The following is a 26,707-nucleotide window of genomic DNA, read 5'->3' on the forward strand; positions in this document are numbered from 1 at the left end:
TTAAGCCAAGAGAGTCAGATGACACAGATCTTAGATTCAGTGATATGCGGATTATGTTTCTACCGCTCCCTCTTCTTTTCTTTCTTTCCTTCTTTCCTTCTTTCTTTCTTTCTTTCTTTCTTTCTTTCTTTCTTTTTCTTTTTTCTTTTTTTTCCTTTTTTTATAGAATAGAGTTTATTTGGGGCATGGGGAGGGGAGTTAAGAGAGTAGTAGAGGCAGAAAAAGGCAGAGAGAGAGAGAGAGAGTAGAGAAGAGAAGTAGAGGCAGGCAATGAATATGAGGAGAAGGGGGAAGAGAGTAGCCTAGCCTACGAGGGCAAGAGATAAACAAGAGAACAAGAGCCACTCCCTTTTCTTCACAAGCAACCTCTATCTGGATCACACCGCATTTGGTACTTTGGGAACGTGAATAAGAAATACGGTACATGCCTGCCCCATCTAGGCCTGCAGTAAAAGATATTACAAGCTAGTGAAAGAGGCAGACATGCAATCAACCAACCTTAAAATAAGGTGGGCTGAAAGAAATGTTCATAAGGGTAAAAGGCACATTTTATGGGAACCAAAAGTAATTCCCCATCTCTCATGAAATGCAGGAAATGACCTTTAAAAACAGACACAATTGGGGAGTTCATTGCACCCTAATTACCTGCCTACTCTCCAGACCGTAAACTTTTATGCACGATCTGTTCTCTGTTCTCCTCATTTATACTCATTTACTTTAACAGGCATCCCAACAACCTATATGCAAAACTTAACAAGCGTTGGTGGCGAGTGGAGATCTCAGCTCCACCCGTGACTCTGTTTTGATTCCTACATTAGACCAGGCTTTAGTGATATTTAGTAATGCCACTCTGACGCCTTTCCTTGGGTATGTCAATATCCTTAACATTAAATGCACAGCCTCATGGATGCTATGGGAACCAAACCTCCTTCTCCCACAGCAGATAAACTGGGGCAGCTAAGTGTATGGAACAGCTTCTGAGGAGCAGCTTCTGAATATTTTGATCTGAGTAACACGGTACATTAGTGCAGCTTAAACACCCATTAAAATTCTTTGCAAAGCAATTGCCTTTAGAAGATCCACCTAACGCTGCATGCCCACATAGATTTCCTATTGGTGCAGCATTGCTATTTATAATCAGGGCCATTTGGTAAAAGCGAATCTAATGTAGGTTAACTGTAACTAGAATGACCTAAAATATAGGAAGGTCTTTCTCTCTCTCTCTCTCTCTCTCTCTCTCTCTCTCTCTTTCTTTCTCTCTCTCTTTCTTTTATTAGGTATTTTCTTCATTTACATTTCCAATGCTATCCCAAAAGTCCCCCATACCCCCCTCCCGCTCCCCTACCCACCCACTCCCACTTCTTGGCCCTGGCATTCCCCTGTACTGGGGCATATAAAGTTTGCGTGTCCAATGGGCCTCTCTTTCCAATGATGGCCGACTAGGCCATCTTCTGATACATATGCAGCTAGAGACACGAGTTCTGGGGGGTACTGGTTAGTTCGTATTGTTGTTCCACCTATAGGGTTGCCGACCCCTTTAGCTCCTTGGGTATTTTCTCTAGGTCCTCCATTGGGGGCTCTGTGATCCATCCAATAGCTGACTGTGAGCATCCACTTCTGTATTCTCTCTCTCTCTCTCTCTCTCTCTCTCTCTCTCTCTCTCTCTCCCTCTTTTTATCTTTCTTTTCTTTTTCTCTCTCTCTTTCTCTCTCTCTTTCTTTCCTTCCTTCCTTCCTTCCTTCTCTTCATCTTTCGTGTGTCCTCTTAGGAAACTTCACTTCTATTTCATCAGGAAAGAGGCTGTCTAAATACTAGAGCAACCTCTCAGGCAGATGGGGAAGGCACAGGTTCTGAAATCAGCATGCTCGAATCTCGATGCCATCTCTAGTGCCATTTATTAGTTTGGGGACCTTGAAGCAATTGTTTATCCTCTAGGCTTCATCTGTAAAATAATTAAGTGACATAATGCCTATAAAAACTTACATTAGTGTCTGCCACAGAGTTCTCAAACAGTGGTGACCATTATAGCAATAATTGCTGCTGGTATCCTTTGGACCAAATGGCCTTGCGTTGCTGTTTAAAGCACGCTGCATCACTCATGGTAGGTAACATAAATCTGAGTTTCCTCCTTGCTTGGTAACATTTGGGTCAGTCTACTGAGCAAAAGTGGCAGCTGATATCTTTCATCTGGGCTCTGAGAGACAAGTTAGGGCACTGCTAATGGAAAGCACTGGTCCATCGAGATAAGGAAAAAGTAAGCAGTATCAGTGTAGTACAAATCTGACTTTATATCCTATGATGAAAGTGAATACCACAGCACCAAGGGCCTGGGGATTGCATATGTGTGTGGATGCGTGTGCATACTTAGCCCATGTATGTTGTATCATATAGTTTAGCCTCTGTAAACAAGGAGTAACAGAAGATCAGAAGAGACACATTTGTCTTTCTTAGATTTATCATTTCTTGTTTTTACTGTGTGTAGACTTCAACATACTTGTGGGATTAAAGACTTATTAATATCTTGATAATTTTAATAACCTGCAGATATCAATTCTTCATATTTCATTTATTTTTCTGTGACTTCTTGAGTTGGTATGGGGTAGTTTTAGGCTTAAAGGAAGATAATACATTTTATTGTCAGTGATTTATGCATTTTTGTTAAATGTTTTAAAAATAATTTTGAATTCTTCACGAGGGTGTTGACAGAACTGCTTTGCCCGTTAAGAACGGCAGGAGTTCAGGCTTCATGCCCGAGTGCCTTAGACTATGTTTTTCAACCCAGATGATTTCTTAAGGGTGGAACTAATGTTGCAGCCCTTACTTCCCAGGTGCCTTTTAGGTGGTGGTGAGATCCCAGGTGTCTTATGTTTCAGTATTATATAGTCCCACTCTTGATTATTTATTGTTTACAGGATATCACTAATTCTATTTGTTTTTAAAATTCCTTTTCTTCAGTAAGCCTACAACAAAATAAAACATAAAGAATCTCTATGAGTGGGGGTAACATAGAGACAGCCAGCTGTGCAACAAACAGCTTTACTTCCTGAGTCACCAGTAAAAGGGCACTACCATACGCCATGCGGTGCCAAGGACTCCGACCAAAGGTCAATGGAACAAACTGACCTGGGTTCCAGTGTATGGCAGAGGGAACAGTTGCCTTCTTAGAAGGTTAAATTATGAAGGAAGAATGGAAATGGTTCCTCAATGTTAAAGCCACGCAGTCCCAGAGTGAGTTAGGAGGATCCAGTTCATTCTCCCATAACACTTTGATTGATGGAGCTAACACAAGTGGTGTGGTTCAGTGTGTTTGCTCCGAGAAGGCATGCCTGTCGCCCAAAATGCAGAGTTGAAGATAAAGGCCTATTCCTAAAAGCACCGGCAGTCCTTTCAGATGACAGGAACTGATAGGAAGATTATGAGGGGGCAGTAGCTCTGCTATGATTAGATTCTTTGCTTCCGGTTTTGCTTTCGTTTAAAACATGTATTCTATCTTTTTGATTCTCTGAAAATTTAATTTCACATGTGTGTATACTAAGCTTTGAGACCCTTTCACCCCGTCTCCATGATCCTCTGTCATTATCACCCTCTCCCTCAGAAACCCCCTTTTTCTCAAACAAACCCCTCTTACTTTAACCATAGCAAGGCAGAAGCTTTTCTCTGAAAGACTAATGCCTGCATTAATCTATGGGTGCCAATATAGCATTTACGATTTTAAATTACATTGACTTGTTCATTTTGTGCATATGCACACATATGTGCATGCACAAGTGCACGCTTGAAGGTTAGTAGACGCCTAAAAGTCATCTCTCTCTTTCCTTCCAGCATGTAGGTCTTGGGGATCAAGTCCAGGTCCTCGGGTGGCACATGATTTACTCCAGTGAGTCATCTCATTAGCCCATAAACATAAGGATTTAGAAAACATTGTGCCCCATGCCCATTTACTTACAACAGCTCTTGACTATTTTCAAATTTTATTAGCCTTATTCTGGGAATCTCTTTGAGCCTAGATACCTAGGTTTAAGGCAGGGTCTTATCAGCCTTCTCTCAGAGGTCAAAGTTAACTTCTTTGCCTCTTGTCCTTACACAGGCTGGTTTAGGTGACCAAACTCAGTTTCCTCATTTCTTTACCTCATAGGTATTGTTCTTGCTTGACCTGCACTGGACTCTGAATGCCTCCACAATGTAGACTCTGTCCCCTGCTCTGGGTATCTACTGACTGGACACCACATAACTATAGCAACAATAACAGCAGCCCAAACAGTAGAGATGCAAGCAAGATGGAAGGTAATGTCTGTCTTATGCATGCATGAACAGCCATGGACTCCAGAGTCAGAGACTCTTAAGTCTTCAGTGTGGTCCTGTCTTACTACAAGCTAGCAATCCCATCTTTGGCTGCCACAGCCATATGGCACTCAGCAAAAGGGACAGGACTCACAGACATCGTTTTCATTGATTTCCCATTGGTCATAATCTGGGCACAGCCATATCCTGATGCTAAGGAAGCTAAGCATGTACGTTTTATCTTGGACATATGTGCAACTAAAGCATCTATCATTTTAGAAGCAGAAGGAAACAGACCAGGGAACTTGAAGATTTTCTTTTTGTCATCACAGAAATTCCCAGAAGACAAATATTCATTTTACTTTCATGGCCAGAAGCTAGATGTATAGCAAAGAGATGCAATTAAACCACGCATCCTTACATGGAACAGTTAGGGCCATCAGCAACTATAGTGATTGAAAGACGTGTTTGCTAAGAACGAACTCCTGATTGTTCCCATGCCTTTTGATAGGTTTTTGTTTGGTTTTTAAAGCAGTAGCAAGCCACAGACTGGTTTGGGAGTTGTTATCTCCATCTATTTGGGTCACTGAGAACCCAAAGGAATAAACGTGAAGTCCAAAGAAACTTAAAGAACAGGTACTGCTCACCCAGACCCAGGTAAGACATTGTGAGTAGGAAGGGGCTGTGCCAGGGAAGATCACCCCTCCCATTTCCAAGGTGAAACGTTCTTCAGTGAGAGCAATGTCCTAATTTTGTTAAAGCTAAAGATTTATCTGTAAACAGGACACCCCACTCTTTCTTCCCACAGAAGCCTCCAGCCTTGACATCACTATTCCATTGAGTGGCAGCCCTCATCCTTGCCTTTTATCTCTTGTTTATCCAGTCACTTCCACCTGGCTCCCTCAGTTTCCTTTTCATTCACCCCTCAGTGCAGAAGGCCCAGGGGGCGTGTTTACATTCTTACCCACCCTTCCATTTAATAACACCACCACCCTCCCAGCTCGTTATCTCCTGCTTCTTTCTTCGCCAGCCAAATCACATCTTCACATTATGATTCTTTGGAGCCAAGGCATATCTGACTGTCATCTGAAGTCCTTCAAGAAAGGCAGGTTGACCTCGCTCTGGTCATGGGCAGTCCCTAATCCAAACAGCTCTGTCTGCCTCCATGTCCCAAGGCCTGCGAGGGTTGTGGAGTCTAAGGCATCTGCACAATGCCTTCTAGAAGCACTAGTGGGGATTTCCCAGGGCAGCTGGCAAGAGGAGTTTCATGTTATCCCTTACCCACTACCTATATCCCTGGAACCTTGTATCTCTGCCATGGTGGTCTAATTCCTCTTGAAAAGTCCACTTTGGATCTTCAATTAATTTATTTAAAGCTTGAAATCTGTTTTACATTTGTTGTTATCTGAGCAACTTCTGTGGCAGTGTTTCTCAACCTTCCTAATGCTGCGACCCTTTAAAATTGTTCCTCATGCTGTGGTGAGCCCATCACAACCATAAAATTATTTTCCCTGCTACTACATAACTCTAATTTTGCTAGTTATGAATCATAATGTAAACAAGTAGGCTACCTGATATGTAACCCCCAAGGGGGTCACAACTACTTTTACCCAGACCCTGCTCTAAGGGACGCCATGTTTACTACCAAGCATTTGTAAGTATTTTATTGTACCCTGTTTTAACCTTGAGAGAGCATCTCCTATGTGTCACACAGAAATGTCCTCTAGCCTTAGAGCCATGGGATCTGGTGCACTAAGCTTAGTCCAGCTTTCACAATCTGAGTTTAAGCAGCTGCGAAGGAGGAAACCATGACTGCAGAGCTAGTCGCAGGAAACCCCAAAGCACACACTTTTAACATTTGCATCCTTATTTGCATAAATTTGTATGCTTCACCCAAAAGGCACTGACTCCAAGTCTGTAAAAAAAAAAAATAAAACACTCAACTCTTCTTTATGTGTGAATGAATAACGGCATGTTTAGGGCTTGTTTGCCTGCTGCCTACAGTGTCTCTTCTGACTTCTCTTTCTTACTTAGGCTCCATTGTCCTTGTTTTACTCCAATCACAACCATTAAGGAAAAGACTTATCCTTTTGGCTGGTTGACTAGAGTTGGCTCCCAAATATTCTTTTTCTTTTCCCCTATTATGAACTCACACTGGAATTCTCTGCTGGAAGTTTTAAGACCTTCCTTTCTCTCCACTAAGGAAGCGTTGGTCCTGAATTGACTGGGACAGCTTCCTTTGGTGGTTGAGGGGCCATCCAGGTCTAGGTATCAGTCATTCACCCACAGGAAAGTTTTGGTTGTTGTCATTTTGTTCTGTTTATGTTTTTTGCAGTGAGAAAAGCCTGCTGGATTCTGAGCAGATCCATGTTACATCAGTGCCAACAGCTCCCACCCAATGTCTTCCCTTGGCTCCTGTAGATGAAGGCTGAGCTCTGCTTTCAAGGTCATGTACCCCTCCTCCCCACACCCCCACCAGGCACGAGGATATCAGAGTGATTGACAGGTAAATTTGCTAGGGTAGTTTCCAACAACTGTATTAAGCCCAGGTGCCAGGGCTATGAGAAAAGAGAGAACAAAAAATGTCCAGTGGGATCCATCTTAACTCAACAGTTTTGGGGAAAACACAGAAATCTACCTGCTAGCTACACATAGTAGATGTGGAAGTCAAAGACACACGCACACACAGAGATCTTGTCATTGAACCGAGAATGGCCGTACTGGGCTTGATTCCGTGCCAGTTGGTCAAGCGAGACCTCTTTGAGGTGCATCAACTTCAGACCTCATCCTTGAAGATGGCCAAGCTCCCACACCAGAGGCAGAGTGGTGGTTTAGTGAGAGTCTATGACTGGAAGGGGCAGCAGCTTGGTGAAGCAACGGGTGCTGGAATGGTTGTTAATGCAGTTTGTGACCTCTGAGCAGTATTTTCTTTGTTTTATCATTGGGATAAATGAAACTCCTTTCACTGAACTGAAGTCAGCAGAGGGGAAGTACAGACCCTCACTGAACACTGAGCAAACACGGTCTCAGGAAGCTTGGCTTGTTCCCTGCCACGCCTGCTCAATGTCAGGACTGCTGACCAAACAGGCGGCTTCCTCATCGGGGATTTCACAGTGCAGACAACTCCCTGGGTAGGATGCACAGCTCGGGCAAGGTTACCCAGAGTTGGACGGGGAGAGAGACCTCCACTGCCCATATGCATCAATGAGAGACCCATGTGAAGAGTTTTTATTTGCTTTTGTTTTTGATTTTTCCTTTCCAAGAGACTACACTTCATCCTAGGCACTGGATTGTGGTAACCTATAGATGTATCTCAACAGCCAAAGACAGACAGGCTGTGACAAAGCAGGTGCACCATGCTCCTCATGTGAAGTGGTGCCTAGAAAGTGCAGTACAGTTCTCTCCACCTTTTTGAAGTGGGTTGCCCCTCTTCCAGTTCCTCCAGTTAAGCCATTTGGAGACTTGCTTTGCCCAGATTTTCTATTTAGCCTTTCATTTCATTCGATCAACTCATTTTTATAACCCGTCCAATTCTTGGAGAAACATAGAACAAGACGGGTTTAAAGAAACACGTTCTTTGCGGATTTGTATTAAAGGAGTCCGCCACTGTGACGACCCCTAAAGCAGGCCTGCTAGATGATGTCCCTCTTATCAAGGAACTTGCACAAAATCTAGAACCAGTGGAGATCAGAGCTTTGATTTGAATCTAACGAGCACAACTCTAGGAAGCCTCCACTCTTCCCGTTGCTCCTGCCCCTGGAAGGGTCTGGTTTCAAGTCCAGAACAGCAGCGGGTAAACACAGACACAATTTTGAGGCAACGTCTTTACGCTACAAAGTGGCTCGAATAACAAATGTTTTAAAACAGAGAACTGTGTGTGAACATCACGCCGAGATGTGGTGACTGTAAGTGTACCATTGTCCTTCTAACAGGTCCTAATGGATGAGGAGGCTCAGGAGACTGGAGGAGGAGGGGGAGCTTCGCTGGGATGGAAGGGCAGGCAGTGGCTGAGGCCAGGGGTGCTCCCTACAGTGTTTGTCATGCTCAACATTTTGCCAAGGGCAAATTTCACTAGTGCCAACCAAGGCTTTCAAGTTCAGAATCTCTAACAAGTATTCTTATGAAATGGACTTGATAAATTCTCCCGATACCGCAAGACAAAAAACAAATGAGGCCGTTTCGCTCCAATGACACCATGCAACAAGACACAGAAGCAGTCTTACTTTGCCTCCTGGCTTCTCAAGGAGAGGGTTGGAAAGGCACATGGCAGCGAGGCTGCAGTACACGGGCTTCCATTGCTGCTCCTGCAGAGGACAGAAGACAGAGAAGAGATTTCAGGCTATGGAGGCTTCTTCCCTGCAGACTATAACCCTCTCCCTGCCATTCAAAATCTTGCCTCCAGCACTAAATGTAATGGGTGTCATTGAAATACCTGAGCCAGCAGTTTTTTTTTTCCACAGGGCTCCTTCAGGCTGTTGTCTGTGCAAATCCATTTAACCTTGCACAGGGGTATGTTACAAAACCACTTACTACGTGGAGAAAGAATTCAGAGATACACGTTGACAGGAACTCCGAATATTTCTGCTTTATCTGTTAAGGGATCTTTCTAGAACGTAGGTCAGAGTCCAAGACTCCAATTTCATCTCCTACAAAACAGTGCAGGGAAATCTTGGATTTGTTTTATTTTATTTTATTTTATTTTATTTTTAAAGTTCAGTGTGGCAGAATTTCCAAAGCTCTTGACTGTTGCTCAGAAGCCACGGAAGAGCTCCCCACTGACTTTTTTAGTCTGAGCATCAGCTTTTTAAAACAAATGTCATAAACCCCAAGCCACGCTGTTCAATGTGACTGTCGTAAGCCCCAGTAGTTTTCCTATGACTATTATTATACCGTTACTTGTGGTCCTTACTACCGTTTCTCCACATATCTGCCTGGGAAGATGCTGAAGGGACCCCACCCATCCTGTTCAAATTCTCAAGGAAGCACTGACCACTGCACAGGAAAGCAGAATAAGTTTCTCCCTACCGCAGGTCCCACCCCACCGTACTATTAGAGAACATGTTACTGTATTCCACTGGAAGTGTGGACCACCAAGGACAAGAATTGAGCCGAACTTTTCTTGTGTCTTTCAGCATCTAGCACCGGTCTTCCACAGTATAGATGTGCTTTCTCCTCCTAAGGAAACTTTTCTTTAACCAACTGAAACCTTTCATGTCTTTATGAATTTCCACAGTATATTCTTAGGTCTGTCTCCAATCCCACCTCCCCTTTCTCAATGCAGGAATTTATCACCCTCTCTTGGTATTGTTAGAAAGGACATCAAGAGACTTGTTAATGAAAAAAAGACCCAAACATATCAGCACACCCCATAAAATAAAAATGAACTTTAATAATAAATCAGCAAATATTGACACATCTCCATCCCCTGCTGTTCCTTAATTGGCTGTGTTTCTTGAGGTAAAGAAAGTTTTTTTTTTCCAGTGGTTTGGAATTTTTCCTCCTGCTGCTACTAATTACCTTCCCTTCACCCTACTAGGCCAGACAACGTGCTCTCTGCCAGGGTGGCCCTGCCTGTAAATACGGTTTGTGTTATTTACACACATCTCACAGAGTATTTTGAGACTAATTGTATAGATTTCTGCTGCCCAGAAAGGCAAAGCATAATTGCTTAGACGGAGGCTCTGCAATTTCCCCTCATGAGAAATCATGCCAAACTCCAACTTCAGGGGCTGGAGAGAAGGGGTAGTGCTCGGATTCCAAGGGACGTGGCTTGATGTCCATTAGGAGTTAACAGAGACCAGCAACTCATTTCACAGGTCATGTTCCAGCCATCAAAGTGTAATTACCGTCAAACCTCACTGGCGCAAGCCCCAACCATATTGTTGGCAAATGTGTGAATGTCAGTTCTATAGGATCCTAAAGCATCACGGTACAACTTCCACCTTCCAGAGATAAAAAGACATTCAGTAGCACTAGAGAAAAGGCCCAGACGTATCAACTTCAGACAGAAACTGTTGTTACCCTCATTATTCTTTTTAATGAAGCTAACACTTGCTGTGTTGATGATTGGGAAACATGACTGGGCTTGGAAGAAGTCAATCTGTTGGAAAGCAGTAGATGAATCTGAAGAACTCTGCCCTTCTGTCTGAGGCTCCTCCAGTTGCTATAGCAACGTAGGAACTAGCTTTCTTAGGGGCTTGAGCAGCCTGGTTTGCTGCAGGCCAAACATTCCCTTGCTACCTTTGCCCTGGGTATGCTTGAGACTAAGACAACAGCGCATTCTGGACACACAGAGTTCTTACCTATGAATTGATTGTTTGGTAGGAAAATATGACTCTGGCTTCCATGAGTTCACAGGCAACGTGTATATTAGTGACGGACATGTAGCAACAACTAAAAGGCCTCCTCTTCTCTCTCTCATTACCTCTCTCATTTCAGGCTTTTCTCAGTTTCCTTGTCTCTTCAGTGGTCAAGTGCTTAGGTAGCTCTTAACAGTGGTTGCCCGGACCCCCTCCAACTCACTGATTGCTGAATATGGGAATGGGAATACCTAAGATGGATGGAATAAAGAGAGGAACAGAGAGATGCTTATGCTCCAGCTCCGCCCCCACCTGCCCAGGCGGAACTGACTGTCCTCCAGACCCCTCCAAAGTGAAAGCAATTATCACCTCATCTCTTCCCAGGATAAACTCAGAGTGCTCCCAAGGAGCTGTGAAAGTCAGCAGTCCCCAAGGGGGTTTTGTGGCAGCTAACTTTCTGAGAGGGCTTCTCCAGGAGAGCAAAGCGTGAAAGAGCTTCAGCTGGGGTTGTGAACGTTCACGTTTGTCCTGGAGTCGGAAATATACAAGTGGCTCTTTGTACCGAGAGATGACCCTGGGTTTTGAAGGAGGACGGGGATCATCTGGGGTTTCCCAGCTGGGTGAACAGGGGATGTGCTCACATTTGCTTAAGAGTTGTCACTGGATCTTAAACTTCCCTCTGGAACCAGAACCTTGTTTTAAAACTCTGTTTAAGACATGGCTATTTAAGGCCATCGGCTCCCCCCACCCCCGCCCCCTCCCCTCGTCCTCTTCTCAACACCTCCAGGCTGGGTGGAAACCTTACAGCTTTCTTTGTCATAGAAGCAGATTCGATCAAGGGTTACCGTTCCTGTAACTTCACCCTGATACTTTTGGTTTTTTAAATCAGGAGCAAGCACGGGGTACGTTGTGTAGGTAGAGTGTCAGTGCTCATAAGGAACTGCCAGGAGAGCATCTTAGTGTAGTTGCCCCTCACATTGCGTCAGAGCCACGGAGCACACAGCTCCCTGGTACCTAAGAGGGAGCTGTGACATTTCCAATGCTCTGGATGAAGAGCAGGGAGCTAGCACCTGCATCCAGATATGAAAGATAACTGCGGCTCGATCTGCCCCTCCCTCCTTCCCTCCCTGCCAAGCCAGCTGCTGTCACTTCCTTGGAAAGGTCAAACACACAGATACAGTGAGGTGTCCTTGGGGAAGGAGGAGGGGAGGGTGGAGGGACGCTACGGGTTGACTCACTGGGGCTTGACTAGACGCCCTCATGTTTGCTCCACACGAGTACAGTCTGGCTGAACTCGAGTGAACTGTGTGCTCCCTGCAACATCACCTCCTCCCTCTTTGGTTATTATTATCACAAGCTTCTGAGCAGACAGGGGAGGGGAGTCAACGTAGAAAACATCCTGACTTTTAGGTTTCCCAGGCCCAACCCTGTCAAACCTGTCCAGTCTATGCATTTTTTCCCCCTGTATCTCCCTTGGTCCTCGTTTCTCTGAAACAAAAAGCTACATTTTTTTTTGCATATAAATGTCCATTTTACAGTGAATTTTGAAGTGCCCTTGGCCTTCTACCATGCTTTGTGGATGTCCTCAATGCCTGCACCTACCACAAAGCTGCCATCACATAGAACATTAAAATAGGCCTTGCTGAAAGAGACGTCAGCAACATGGCTCACTCCTGTGTGTGTGCTTCCTGCCAGCCTTGATCCAAATGCACACGTGTGTAAGAGAGCGCACTACAGTGAGGCAGATCCTTGTACCTATGTCCCATCCCATGGTGCGCATTTCCAACGTTTTTATTGCGCCTGGATTGTTAACACGTAGTAACTATAGGCTACCCTATAAACAGCTGCTCCTCCAGAACCAAAGATGCAGGATCTGGAGGACGCAGGGCAACAACAGGATATCCAAGAGGAGTTCCTATGAGGATCCAGTATTGATAGTGTGGCAGAGATCTCAAACCAGACCAATGACTCACTGAGGGGAATATTTGCAAGCAAAGCACTGGGCAAAAGGGTATACTGTGAGACACACCCTGGCTTCCATGGAGAGATTGTTTTGTTTTGTTTGGTGGGGGGAGGTTGCAAGGGGGGAGGAAAAATATGGAGGGCTGGAGGGATGAGTAGGATTGGGGTGCATGATGGGAAATTCACAAAGAATAAATAAAAAGTTCAAAAAATAGTGTAGCCTGTGCTTTGATATCTTCAGGTATATATATGTGTATATATATGTATATGTACATATATATATATATATATATATATATATATATATATATATCTCGTTTCCTCCCCTGTAATTAAAACTGCTCTTTTCTATCTGTGTTTTGAATAATTTCTTTAAGCTATATTCCCCAAAGTAGAACTCTTGGACCAAAGACATAAACATGTTTACAGCTCTTGCTATTTATTATTAGCTTATAACTTTTCACAAGGGCTTGATCAATTCACAGAGCTGTCTCTAATATACGAGAGGCATGTGCATATCTATTATGACATACATACATCATCTCTTTTTTTAAGTAGCAAAACCACACACACACATACATAATACCATAATTATTCTCACGTTTACAGATGAACACACTGTGGGCCTCAGAGGTTAAGTAACTCAGTGTCAGATGACCAGTGTCCTCTTTTATGGCTTCCTTGGTTTCAAGTGCTTTTTTTTATCCAGTATGTCCCTGGTCTCAATGAGTAACTGCTGACTGTATCTCTGGCCTATAATTGCCTAAGCGTGTGCTACAGTGGAAATGATGATCATAGAAACTTGAGGCCAAACTCCAACTTCAACATATTAGTAAGTCAAGTAATGAGTGAGTGACTGGACCTCGTTAAGCCTCAGTTTCCCCAAATGTAAAATAGTATATACATCACACAGGGCCTCACTTGGAGGATTTAAACTGAAACTCAGCCTCACAAATAAACCAACACTCAAATAAAACTCCTATGGGCTCATGCTAATCAAATAGGCTTTGCTGTGACTCTCCCTTGTCACCTTTCCTGGTTAAATAGCAGCTATATAGGAGTTCTCACTATAATTTAATGCATAGATTTCCCCCTCTGTTGTCAATCATCAATGATTTTCTAGGTACTGTGATTTACTTCTGTGCTAAGTTTAGAGAGAATTTTTACATATCTATTTATAAGCTGCATAATATAGCAGCTTATTAAAATGTCTGAGTAAAATTTATAAAAATGATAAAAGTTGTGAAAGTTACAAATGAGTTATTCAGGCATTTACTAATATTTTAGGTAGATATGTTTACTTCAAAATTTTAAAATGTTCAATACACTCATCACAATTTTAAACATAAATCTATTAGAACTTATACAAAGCCTATACAGTAAACAAATATTTAAAATATTTTGTAAGAGTAGTAAAACATGAGTTAACCAGTACATGGACAAGTCTACAACAGCCAATTCTACTAGAATAAGTATGTCTGTCTCTGGGAAGCCCCCCCCTCCCCCCAAGTGAGAAACATACAACACAGTGAAAAGCATACTGCCCTGAGAAAAGTCCTTCTGCCCTGAGAGGCTGGCTTTGAAAACCGGCTTTGATGCTTGGTTGATATGAAACCTCTTTGGGGTTTCATTGTATATAATGTTTTTCAGGAGGTCCAATAATGCAAGATGCCTGAAGCAATAAACAATCCCTGATATATCCCAAAAGAGAGGCACACAAATGACACAGCTCTTCAGAATGTCAAAATGAAGCATGTGTTAGTTAAATCACAGGCCATTTATTTCAGCATGAACTCAAATTCTCTAGGAGTTCAGAAAAGCAAAAGGAGAAATGAAAGTAAGAAGTTGTCTGTTCAAGCATGAGAGCATAGCACGCGGGAAGAAACAATTCTGTCTCGTTGCCATAGGTCACCAGGGTTCAGCTTCATCCTCAACAAGATGCCAGCAGAGTGATGCTAACAAGCCCAGGTCTGGATTGCTCAACAGTGCTTCCAGGGGAGGGAAGAGGAGAATGGAGGGAGAGATGCAGAAATGCAGGGCCAGGGGTAAGGTTATGACTGGGAAGAAGACCTGTGCTTGAACTACATCATCTCCAAAGTCCTATCACTCCAAAGCCCCAGAATCGTCTCATTTCTATGTTCCGAAGCTGGGACTATTATCTTTATGAAAAAAAGAGATTTTTTTGTTACACGTATAAATAGAGGAGAGACTGTAAAACATCAGGGACAATCAGGAACAAGCTGCCCTCAGAAGGAATCGACCCAGCCTGTAACACATGGTCAGTCAGACCGTGAGATTCATCAGACTACCCCCCCTCCCATATAACTCATTTGTACACATACACACACACACACACACACACACACACACACACACACACACACGGGGTGAAGGACAGTTGGAGTGGGAACGGCCATTGTCAGGTTTCTAGGTGGTCAGACAGTAAGAGAAACAAGACAGACCCTGGGCAGGATCCTAAGAGAGGGGAAACACATGAAAAGAGTATAGCCAGGTGCTCTGTTTGGGGAGAGACAGACCAACAACAGCAGTAAATGGCACACAGAACACCCACCACCATTTAAATGCATCACTTTATGCACATAAATGTCGTGCATTTGAATGGATTTAACTCATTTCCTTCATTCAACCTTCAGCCACAGCTAAAATTTCCTCTTGTCTCTCCAGTACCCATTACGCTCATTTATAGTTTATTTTATCCTGGTTCCTTCTCCTTCCCTTCTCATAGCCCCACCCCCGGCTCCACCATCGCCTGCATGAAGGACTTTAACTTAAGACACTATACTTTTCCAGGCTTTAAACGTTCCCATGCTCAAAGTGGAGGTGCCGATGATGCTCAGGGAACAAGGTCATTGGTGCATGCAATGCAGCAAGTCAGGCTCTGCAAGGATATGGGGGAAAGAAACTCCAGTCCTGAGGGTTAGGAGAACCCCCGAAAGCAAGTGTCACAGGACCAGCGACCTGCACTTCCAGCCCTCTGCATTCTTCTGACTCTGTTCCGTGGTTTGTAAAAGATCCTGTGTCGTCGCTCCGTGCAGATCTTTTCTCCACAGCATGCCGGATCTTTTTAAAAATAAAGTGAGTTGTGATCCTCCCACGATGGTGTTCTATTTTCTTCCTGCTCAAACCAAACACTTCAGAAGTCTCCTACTTGCTCCAATGCAGGCTCAAGCCTTGTCTTGATCCACAGCCCCTTCTTGACTGGGTTCTTCCTGTTATTCCCAACTCTTACCGCATGTTACTTACTCTCCTTCCTTTACTCCTTCCTTTACTCCTCTCCTTCCACAGAGCCTTTGTGGTCTTCACTCATCCGGAAGCCAAGCCAACCCAACCTTCCTCAACCTCCCAGCACCTACCCCTCACGTCCCTCAGTGGATCCATTTTCCATTCAATATGTAAGGTGACTGTAGTTTCCACCTGAGGCTATTCATATCCTTCTGTGGTCCCGTCCTGCAGAGCATCCCTCCTTAGAGATCTCTGTGATCGCTCCAGTCAGCTGAGACACTTGATTTCGAAAATGTATTTGTATTTATACAATGCCAAGATAATGAAAACTGAAAATAGTCGTGAACTTTTATACTCCAATACGACTTTTTTTTTTTCAAAAAGGGAAATAATACTAATGGGCTTCCATTTTCAGGGGACCCTCTGTTTCTAAAGTAGGTAATTTTGGCTGCTACTCACATTCCATTTACATAGATTCTTGGATGCAGGAAGTAGGGAAAGACAGACAGCTCTGTACACAGCATCATGAAGGATGCCTTAATTGTCCTCCTGTGCATTAGGCAAAAGCCTGCTCAGGATTACTATGTAATTTCTAAGGAATTTAAGAGTTAACATCAGTTCCACATAATACAGGCCTCCCCTAGGCCCCCTAAAAAGTTCTTTTGTGTCTAGGATTAAGTGGGCTCAGTTGGTTGCTGACAGGCTGAATAAGGGCACAATGCCTAGGCACAGCCCAGCCAATCCTTCCAGAAGGGCCCTGATTACTTCCTGCAGCTTGGATGCCTTTTCCTCTTCCAGAGCTTGGTGACTCTGGGAGACAGCACCTTGCAGCCACCCTAGCAGTTAAGACATTTGGAGCAAACCCAATATCTTTTACTAGAAGTAATTAAGGGAAAAAATCAACAAAAACTAAATGTTGGATACATTATAGAAATGTAATCAGAAATAAAGATGTGGCTCTGGTAAAAAAATTCCCCAAGTAGGGATTCAACAGTATTTCAAAAATCCTTACACTGGAGATAAGGGTATTTTTTCCCCTGTATACTTTGATTTATTCAGGCAGGGGGCTTTTAAAGAGGGAGTGGTTCGCTATCTCTTTAGCTACCAGAACAGAATGCCTTTGATCTCGCGCATCCTACTTTGTGGACACAGTAGCCAGGCTTCCTGGGAGGTCAGAGCTGGGCACCATCAGTCTTGTCCTTGACTAAGGTTAATGGCATCCTCAGACTTTGTTGTATGTTGCTTTGATGAACCAGAGATCCCTGGCCTTTGGCAGCAGAGAAAGCCCTCAAAGCTCTGGAATTTATCTCCACTTCAGTAAAGGGTTTTTTTTTTTTTAGGTTTTTAGGGTTAGACTGTGTTGTCTCATTGGAATTAATTTTGACATGTTTTGGCATAGCAGAGCAATTGTTTAGTAGACAGTGGCACTTTCTGAGCTTGATGGCTAACAATGGTAAAATCTTAGGTAACAGCAGCAACTCGTGCCCATAAAATATTTTGTGTCCCTAAATCATTACCAAGTCAGAAGGGAACACAAGGGATCAACACTCGGCTCCTTCCTGAAAGATGCAGTTTTCATGGTATACACACAATTCAGATGATTCGATTTGCAACTAACTTTTAGTTTCTTTCTTTTTTAAATACTGAATGGGAGTGGCCATATCCGATGCTGCCTTGATTTAACAGGTAAGGATGCTATAGGATCTAAGACTGATGTGCTCAGATGATGTTTGGTTGGTGAGTTTGAGAGCTGTTTCTGACTTGCTAGCTATTTTTCAGTGTTTGACTGGCATGAGGCGGTCCTGATCTATGACCCGTGGTAAACGCTTCAGGGTCACTTTATTCAGATGCAGAGGGCCCCTTCCTTGGATGGCATTTCCCTCAGTTCTTAAGTCTCGATGGTTCCAAAATGGATCACACAAGAAGGAGATGTGAGAAACTGACTAGATTTGATACCGAGAAGTCATCTTTGCCTGTCACGTCACATCAAAAGACAGCCCTGGAGTCCACTCACACATCAGTAGTTAGGGTCAATCTCTAAGAAAAAGGCTTTTCTTAGCTTGGTGGGAAATGCAGAACAGAGCAATGAGAAGAGGGAAAATATTTTCCCTATCTAGCTTATTTAATTACATTGTTTCACAAGCCAGCCCCTCTCTAAAAATTACTATTGTGCAAATGCTTCCAGCATCGCTAGCTGCCTGCTGCTTACAATTTAGCATAAATTTGCCAGATGCAAATCGTGTAATTAATCAGCCTTGAGGTGACGTGATAGCCGTGCCCTCGGAATCACAGCAGAAGTCAGAGCAAAGCCTCTGCTCCTCTTGGGTGGTTGTCACGTTTGCAACTTGGGCTGATGTGAATATGTATCCGCCACACGCGAGGACCAGTTGCTGTGCCCTGGAGTTCACTGCAGCCTTCAGAATGGGGACAGCTGAGATCTTGATGAATTCCAGAAGCTGAGCATCTCCAAGCATTTTGTAGTTTGCCTCAGCTGCGTGCAAGAAAGCATGTTCCCATCCCACGCTGGGGAAGGCCTCCTGCACCGGAGGAGACAGTTGTTACACCACTGGGAAAATGAGCAACCCCACAATACTGTTCAGAGGTCTCCAGTCTGCAGTATCCAGGATAGGCAGTAAGCTTTCCTTCAGCATCCCTGCGATAGAATGAATCATCTTCAAGATGACTTCTGCATTGTGGAAATGTCTGTTAAAGAATGTGAGAACTGTGCTCTCGATGGGAAACAGCAATTGAGCCCTGGAAAGGTTTTGTTGTTGTTGTTGTTTATTCTAATTCAGCTGTGAAACTCAGAGAATGGGCCTCCACTGCTGATTAAGAATCTTGGCTTGTAGGTGCTTTTCTAGCAAAAGGCATCTTCGTTGTGTACTTAGTTCCTCTGAGCCTAACGACTTGCTCCTCACTGTGTGATTTCAACAGCTTTTCTAGACCTAAACTCTCAAGAGATAGTTAAAAATGCAAGCAAGATGCTATGTTTCTCTTAGCGTATCCTTTATCATCTCTTTCTGATTTTGGACTGTATCCTTCTATTATTACTGTTGCAAATAAATGGGAGGAAGAAGAGACAGGCAAGGGATACGCCACCTCAGCCTAGCATTACTTCTGCTCTCTCCCTGGACTCTACTTGACCTGGGCTGAACCCAGGGGTTTTGAGTACCCGCCACCAGTCACCGCAGGTGCAGTGGGAAGCCTGCTGATAGAATTCACAGGAAGGAAGAGACATTTTAGTGACCTTTCGGCAGGAAACGCCCTCTGTTCTTTGACTGACAGCTTTGGCCTGGGAAGCCTGTTGGTTTTGGCTGAAATTTAGAATCTGGTTAATGCCAGTTTTGTTACCAAGAATTCGGCATGATACGTAAACCTGTCAAAGGTTGAGAAAAGTCCACTTCCCCGGGTACTTCCGGGATGCCTCCACACCTACGTGGATCCATTTTGTGATGAATTGAGGGAAACTGCTGTTGTGTACACCAAGTATTTGCTTTTTGTAATCTATACTGTCGGCACGTCGGCCATGTGTCCAGTGCTCCTGTCCTGACCTGGAAGGTCTGGGGTGCACCCTGAGAAGGACTGCGACTTGGAAACAAGCTATGCCCAGAGCAGCTGCAAGCTGTGCTCATTTGCTTTCCGTCCTCTAAGTTCAGTGTGTGGGTGGAAGGGAGGGTGTGCAAATAAAGTGACTGGAAAGATTTTGGTTTAACATTTAACTGCTCAGCAGTGATTATCTCTGAGTGCTTCGCCATGGGGACTGAAACCCTTGCTTCTGGCTCATCCCCAGCGTCCCCCGCTCTGCCTTGCACAGAGTAGGTGACGATGAATGCATTTGTCAGGGCTTGCTGAGTTGCAGATTATATGCATATTTCATATTTTATAAAGTTACTTTACAAGGAGGAGCATATGTTTTAACAGTGGAAGGTGGTAGGTTGCCGATGCTTCATATGCGACTCCTATCATTTGCATGAATCGGTATATCAGCTAGTCCATCCAGAAATGGAAATCTTATACATTTGGGAGGAACGGAAGATGTACAGTTGGCTGTTCACCCAAACATTTCCAGGGTGGATCAGGGTGATTTAGGAAAACTGGGCCTGACACTGTGGCCAAGGCCTCCTGCCAAGTTTGAGTGTTTGTGGTCAGTGGTGAGCTGATACAATGAAATTCCCTTCATACTAAGAGAAAAGGACACACTCCATTATCTTCCAAGGTGGTGACCTTCTCCTGCTTACTGGTGAGGAAGAGGTCAGGCCACTGTGGACATCTCCGCTTAGAGAGATGCATTCTGCTGGAGCAGCTTCACATTTAAAGAAGACAGACAGACAGGTATTGGCCTGGATACAGACTTCACAGCAGGCCAGAGTCCTGAATGAATCACTCGAGTGGGCCAGCGACCACTTCCAGCCTACTGCTCTTTCTTCCCTGTAATTTGCTCAAAGACAAAGCAACACTTCAAGTGTTACTCATACATGCCCAATAAGAGTCTAGTCGTCATCATTATCCAATTCTAACTCTTCTGCAAGCTTTGCTAAATCCAACTTCACCTAATGTGTCATTGTCACATTCTCCAGGAGCTCGCTGCAGTATGGACAGATGCTGGCTCCACAGCCCTGGTCTCCGGCTGTGAGTGAGGCAGGCCTGCGACTACAGCAGCTCATCCTTTCCTTACTGGATACAATAGAGGACCTCTCAGCCTCCTTGGATGGCATAACAGCCTTGGCAAAGAGGCTGATTCCTATAGCTACCGTTGCATTTTCTCTTACAGCAGCAAACTCTGACATACCATGCTGAGCCAATAGTGTCAGCCTAGGTTTCTGAATGTTCGCTGCCAAGTTGAGCCACTTAGAATTTAGGGGATCACAGGCTACTGGGGCACAGAGCAGCCTCCCCTGACTAACACATTGGTAAACATGTTGAAGATGTAATGTATTTACTCAAGATAAAAGAGGACACACCCAGAATCCACTCATGCTCAAGAGTGAGCTCAGAGAATGCGCAGTTTAGGATTCAGGACTGCGGCCCCTCTTCTTTCCTGTGCAAGTAACTTATACAAATGACAGGATTCATTTATTTAGTGCTTTAGTCAGGGTTACCATTGCTGTGACGAGACACCATGACCAAAAGAAAGTTGGGGAGGGAAGGGTTTATTTGGCTTACGCTTCTGTATCACTGTTCATCACTGAAGGATGTCAGGACAAGAAGCCAGGCAGGAGCAAATGCAGAGGCCGTGGAGGGGTGGTGCTTACTGGCTTGTTCTTCATGGCTTGCTCAGCTTGCTTTCTTATAGAACCCAGGACCACCAGGCCAGGGGTGGCCCCACCCACAATGGCCTGGAACCTCCTCCCTCAATCACCAATTAAGAAAATGCCTTACAGGCTTGCCTACAGCTGAATCTTACGGAGACATTTTCTTGATTGAGGCTTCCTCCTAGCTTGTGTCAAGTTGACATGACACTATACTGATAAACATTTGGTAAGTGGACATGGAGCAAGGTACCTTTTAGATGTTGCAAATTTAACACTGGACAAAAATCCAAACAGAAAAATATCTCTGCGCTCATGGGCCATAGACTCAATGGATCTTGGATAAATAAAATAAAATAAAATAAATCAAATAGGTAAGGTGGGAAAGAAATTGGATTTCAGAAAGTCAAAAGCATGACGGGCAGTGGTGGTCCACTCCTTCAACCCGAGCACTTGGGAAGGAGAAGCAGAAGCAGGTTCAATGCCAGCCTGGTCTACAGAGTGAGTTCCAGGACAACCAGGGCTAGACACACACACACACACCAAGCAAAACAAAACAAAACTAAAAACAAAGCAAACAAACAAAACAGCAAGTGAGAAGCTCTAGGGGAGGGAAGTGCCATCATCTCTGACATTGCCTGGACCCCAGGAGCCTTCAGTGAATAAGGGCCACATCATGAGAGCACACTGCCATCTGTAAGCTTGAAGCTTCCCTCCAGTTCTGTCTTAGCCTCGTCTAACATACTTTCTGTATGCCTGTGGCCCTGAGAACTTGCCCCAACTTTGTCCATTGCTCAAGAAAATAGGAATGAGAGGTACTGACATCAGTGAAGAAATAGGTCTGTCTCCGTCAGAGATTTTCCTTATGACTCTCCACAGAACAACAAACAGACATACTTGTTCTTCTCTGACTTTTGACTCTTGCCCACCGTCTTCTCCTACTCCACTCCAGTCTTTGCTGGGTTCCATTTTTCCCTCACTAGCTACTCTTGACTCTTGGTGCTTAATGCTGGCCGGCCTTTAAGCTTCTCAGGTGACTCTCAATTCCTCTTCAGTGACAAATCTTGTTCTCCAAATTAGAGATGTCAGATACCTCACCCTCCCCATCATTTGTAGGGGCCTTTTCCACCTTTAGCCCTCGGGCACTTGGAAAGCTACATTGTAAGCCTCTAATCCCTCTTCTTGTCTCCTCTCCTCCTGGCTTTAGGTAATTAAGCTAATGGTGGACAACTGAGCTACACTAATCCTTTAGTTTATGGGTATTTTTAAAAAAAGACGAGCTGGGAAGGCTGTTTTCTGTCTCCTAAATGTGAATTAAGTCATGCAGACAGAGCACACAAGTTAATGGTTTGAACCGGAGCTGAAAAGCCACCATGTAGCCCTTGTTCTCAGATGCACAGCAAGCCAAAGTTTTGAGGCAGTAGAAAGTCTAAGTAGACAGACAAGGTTATGTAGCAAAGCAGGAAAAACAGAGCCGACATCAGAGACGGCCCAGAAAGGGGGAAAAGTCACAGAAGACAAACAAGTGTGCTTGTTGTTCTGTGGAGTCCAGTGAGACAGCTTTGTGGTGCTCACCCTCGAAAGGCTGCCAAACCAAACACTTCTCAAGTGACTCTGACAAGCTTCCTCCTCTTCTTTGTAAGTAGAAAAGCCCCGTCAAAAGACCAGCCCTAATTAGCTCTATTTCCTTTTGCAAGTGTTCTACCCATTTTGCTTCCTTGACCATGTGAGGAAGACATAAATTTGTTCCCAACTCCCAAAAATCAGAAGACAAGACTAAAGCATGATTTCCAAAGAGATAAGAAGATGGCAACAGAGACTCTAAGCGTAAAACAGGTCTTGAGAATGACAACCCAATCAGCAGCTAGTTCTGGGATGTGCCACGGCTGCCCATGTTGCTAAGATTCTACTTATCGGTGTGCACAGGCTAGCCCTATGGCTATGCCTCAGAGTTCCTGGTTAGGGCTTAAGCGTGATGTGAGTCTTAGCACCCTGACATGAAATCTGCCTGTTTTCCCGGTACTTGGTACCCTACTTTGCTTGGCAGTGAACCTACCCAGGAACTCAACCTTTGCTGACATTTTTCTTCCTCCTCAATTTCCAATGACTAGCATTCTTCCTAGAAAAAAACACTCCAAATGCTTCTATGAGGTGAGGCAAATATTAACTGAGCAGCGAGGGAGTGCCTAGCACAGGGCCTTTGTACTTCCTGGTGGCTTTGCCTGTAGAGCTTTGTTGTAGCTGTTCATTCATCCATCCATCTGACTATAATGGGGGACAAAGGAAACAGAGAGGGCAATGACCTTTCCTGTAGCGTTTCCTCCCGCCCCTCCCTCACATCTCTGTTCAGCTGCCTATCACAGATGTACTATGGGTTGATGGCATACAGAATGACACTCATATAACCATCTCAGTTTACCCCTTTATTATAGCCCTGATACAACCTGACAGATCTTCCTCCTGCAATCTGACAGCATTAGCCTTGTGGTTTCCTGTCTTCCCAGTGGAAGAAGAGCTCAGAGGAGGAAGGAGAGGGAGAGGAAGAGGGGAAAAGAGGAAGGCAAGAGAGGGAAAGAGTGATGGAGGGAGGGAGAGAGAGAGAGAGAGAGAGAGAGAGAGAGACAGACTGACTATTATTCTGGTGCCTGTAACATAGTAGGTGTTCAATAAATGTTTGTTGTAAATCCAGGGAAGGATGCCTAGAGAAAAAAAAATACCTGCTCTGACTCTCAAAGAGTTTTCTCATGTGTATGTATAGAAAAGGCATTCTAAGTACAAAGAAGATGATTAGCTAAAGAGACAAAGTAAGAAACTCAGCAGTGTACGAGCCACAGACATATGAGTAGTGTGCTACAGTACAATGTACCTGAATACAGTGCAGGGCACAGAGCAAGCACAGGTAAGTCTGCACAGATGGCTAGACTGTGCAGTGTTAAATGCCAAGGTAAGGAGCATGGGTTTCATTCAATAGGAAGGATGGGTGCCCTCTGGGAAGCCTGAAGCACGGATTTTGACTCTGTAGGCAACAGTATAAGGTAGAATCCCATACAGCTGAATTAATGTAGTCTCTCAGTCTCTCTCTCTCTCTCTCTCTCTCTCTCTCTCTCTCTCTCTCTCTCTCTCTCTCTCTCTCTCTCTCTCTGTCTCACACACACACATACACACACACACTTTGAGCTATTAAAAATAAATCTAATTTATTCATTTATTTCTTTGAATGAACAATTGTGGCGGTAATAAAAGTTCCAAATGGGATGATTTTAAGTAGGGGTGATTGTCTTTAGTGTGAACCAGGCCAGTCTTTAAAAGAGCTTGTGCCCTCCATGAGAAGGAGCTTGGGAAAGGGTGGGGAGAGGGGGTAGGTGGGTAGGGAGAGAGAGAGGCTGTGAGCTAAGGCATGTGTGACGAGGAGTCTCCGTGAGTGGGCCTGGGAGGGTGGATATGAGAGTGTTGAGCGCTGAGCAGGTCCCCTGACTGCCAGGAAACAGGGACCCAAGTCCTGTAAAGGGAAAGGGCTGCTAATAACCAGGATGAGCCTGGGACATTCCCCCAAGTTCCAGGTGAGAACCCCACCAGCTGATACCAAGATTTCAGCCTGGTGAGATGCTGAGTGAGCAGAGAGTCCACCCACCTAATGCCCACAGGAAAGTGAATAGATAGATGGTGCTACATTATTTATGCCATTTGGGGGTAATTTGTGTTATTTGTGTTTATATATATGGAGAGAGAGAGAGAGAGAGAGAGAGAGAGAGAGAGTGTTCAAGCAACTGCCAGACTTCAGCAAACAGTTTGCAGAAGGTTAAAACCAGATGCAGGAAACTGGGACATCACTGCAGTCGTCCAGACAAGACAAGGCACAAGAGCCCAGAGTTCCAAGATCTCACATATCTGAAATCACAGGTCCTCCCCTGCAGAGCTGAGTATACCATTGATTTAAAGAACTCAGGATCTTGGGTTGGGGAAGCAGTTTCCCTTACAGAGGGCCAACAGGGAGACAGACCAGCTCCTCCATAATCCAGTGAGTCTACTTCCAGGTCTTGTATTAGGAGTTACTAGGTAGCAGCAGGTCTTCCTTCCATCGTGCCCCTTGAGTTAGGAAGATTGGTTGTATACCTTGCCAGTAGCTTCCTTTTGATTAAACAAATGCAGTTAGCTCTCAGCCATAGTGGTCCGTGACAATGGCTTAGGGCATTTGATGTGCAGCCTAGCCTCTCAATGGTTCTCATCCATCCAGGTCTTGGCGGTACTTCTGTTCCTGTTGTAACTCTTCTTCTAGTGAAGCTATGTACAGCCACCCTTAAAGCACAGCCTGAGCTCAGAGCTATAGGACTCGAGACATAACCAACCCTTCTCTCTCGTCAGTCTTTGCATTCTGTGAGAGAGCTGATATGTTCTCCCATGTTCTGATTGCTAATAAGCTAACTATTAACACTACCACCACCATCATTCAAAATTCAGTTGCAAACTGGTTTTTATGTAAAATTTCAGTAGTTGATGAGGAAACTCCTGCTTAAAAACTTTTTAGCAGGCTAACTTAATTGCCTTAAATTGTGAGGGCTAGTGAAACCTAACTTTAAATTCTTCTTTACCTTCCAAACCCTGGGTTTCCCCTACCATTGGATTAACCGCCATTGGATTAAGTTGTGATAGTTTCTAGATATGGTGAAGGACATTTCTGATTTCATTTTGCCTACACATTGACGTTCTGTGGTCAGAATAAACACTTCCATTGTGTGAAACGGGTTTGCAGTAGATGGAGATCCAGCTCGCTCGGCAGACCACAGGAAATGATGATTAGATTTTATAGACCAAACATCTGGCTCCACCTCCAGTTTTCTCAACTGTAGGCTCTGGATCTTCAGGACAGAAGACTCAGGCAAGAGCAACAAACAATGGAAAGAATATTTTCAAGCCCAAATAAAATAACAAAACTATTCACACAATTTCTTCAAATTTCTCCTCTACCACTCGAGGTGTTTATAGAAATACTACACAACTGACATAATTTGACACTTAGGTCACATGGGCTATACCATGAGAGAAAGCTTGCTGGTGGCTACAGTGCAGCCCCTACATTAGCAGAGAGCTTAATATGACACTCTCCTTCAGAAAAACAAGTACGGAGACACACGCTTGTCCATGTGTGAATCCGTGAGAGACAAGACATGCTCCACTGTGCAGCCACAGTGCACATCAGGTCAACACAGCTCTGCTGTACATCACAATGCTCTACTGTGCTAACACAATGCTGCCTTGTGACATCTCAACTCTCTACTGAGCCTTCAGAATGCTCCATTGTGCCGAGACAATATCGTGTTGTGACATCACATCTCCACAGTGATATCTTAATGCTCTGCCTTCACACTGCTGCAAGTGATATCACTACTCCATCATGGCATTGTAACTTTTCTGTTGCACCCAAGCAATGCTGCCTTGTGATGTCACAGCTGTGCACTATGACATCACAGTTCCACTGTGACATCATGACGTTCTGCCAAGGCATCACTCTGCTCCACTGCTCCTTCAGCCTTCCAGTTTACACAGTGACATTCAATCGTATGATCGCAATGGTACCTTGTGGCCTCACAGCCTTTATTGTGACATCACAATGTCCCAGTGTCATATCACAGCACCTCATTGTGCCAACACAAGGCTGCACTGTGACATCACAAA

The 26,707-nt window shown here is 44.3% G+C and overlaps 1 protein-coding gene across 2 annotated transcripts in view; it reads right to left on the bottom strand.

Moving 5' to 3' along the window:
• The window catches only part of Rasgef1b (RasGEF domain family member 1B), a 519,799-nt gene that overhangs the window by 144,608 nt on the left and 348,484 nt on the right, over nucleotides 1–26,707 (bottom strand). For both annotated transcript variants that reach the window (XM_085836892.1, XM_085836891.1), the window contains exon 3: nucleotides 8,505–8,585. In XM_085836892.1, the coding sequence (XP_085693018.1) occupies nucleotides 8,505–8,585 (81 nt within the window). The remainder of the gene's footprint in view (nucleotides 1–8,504; nucleotides 8,586–26,707) is intronic.

This window comes from Mus caroli, unplaced genomic scaffold (assembly GCF_978045245.1).
Source record: "Mus caroli unplaced genomic scaffold, Mus_caroli_1 scaffold_4, whole genome shotgun sequence".
Classification (NCBI taxonomy): domain Eukaryota; kingdom Metazoa; phylum Chordata; class Mammalia; order Rodentia; family Muridae; genus Mus; species Mus caroli.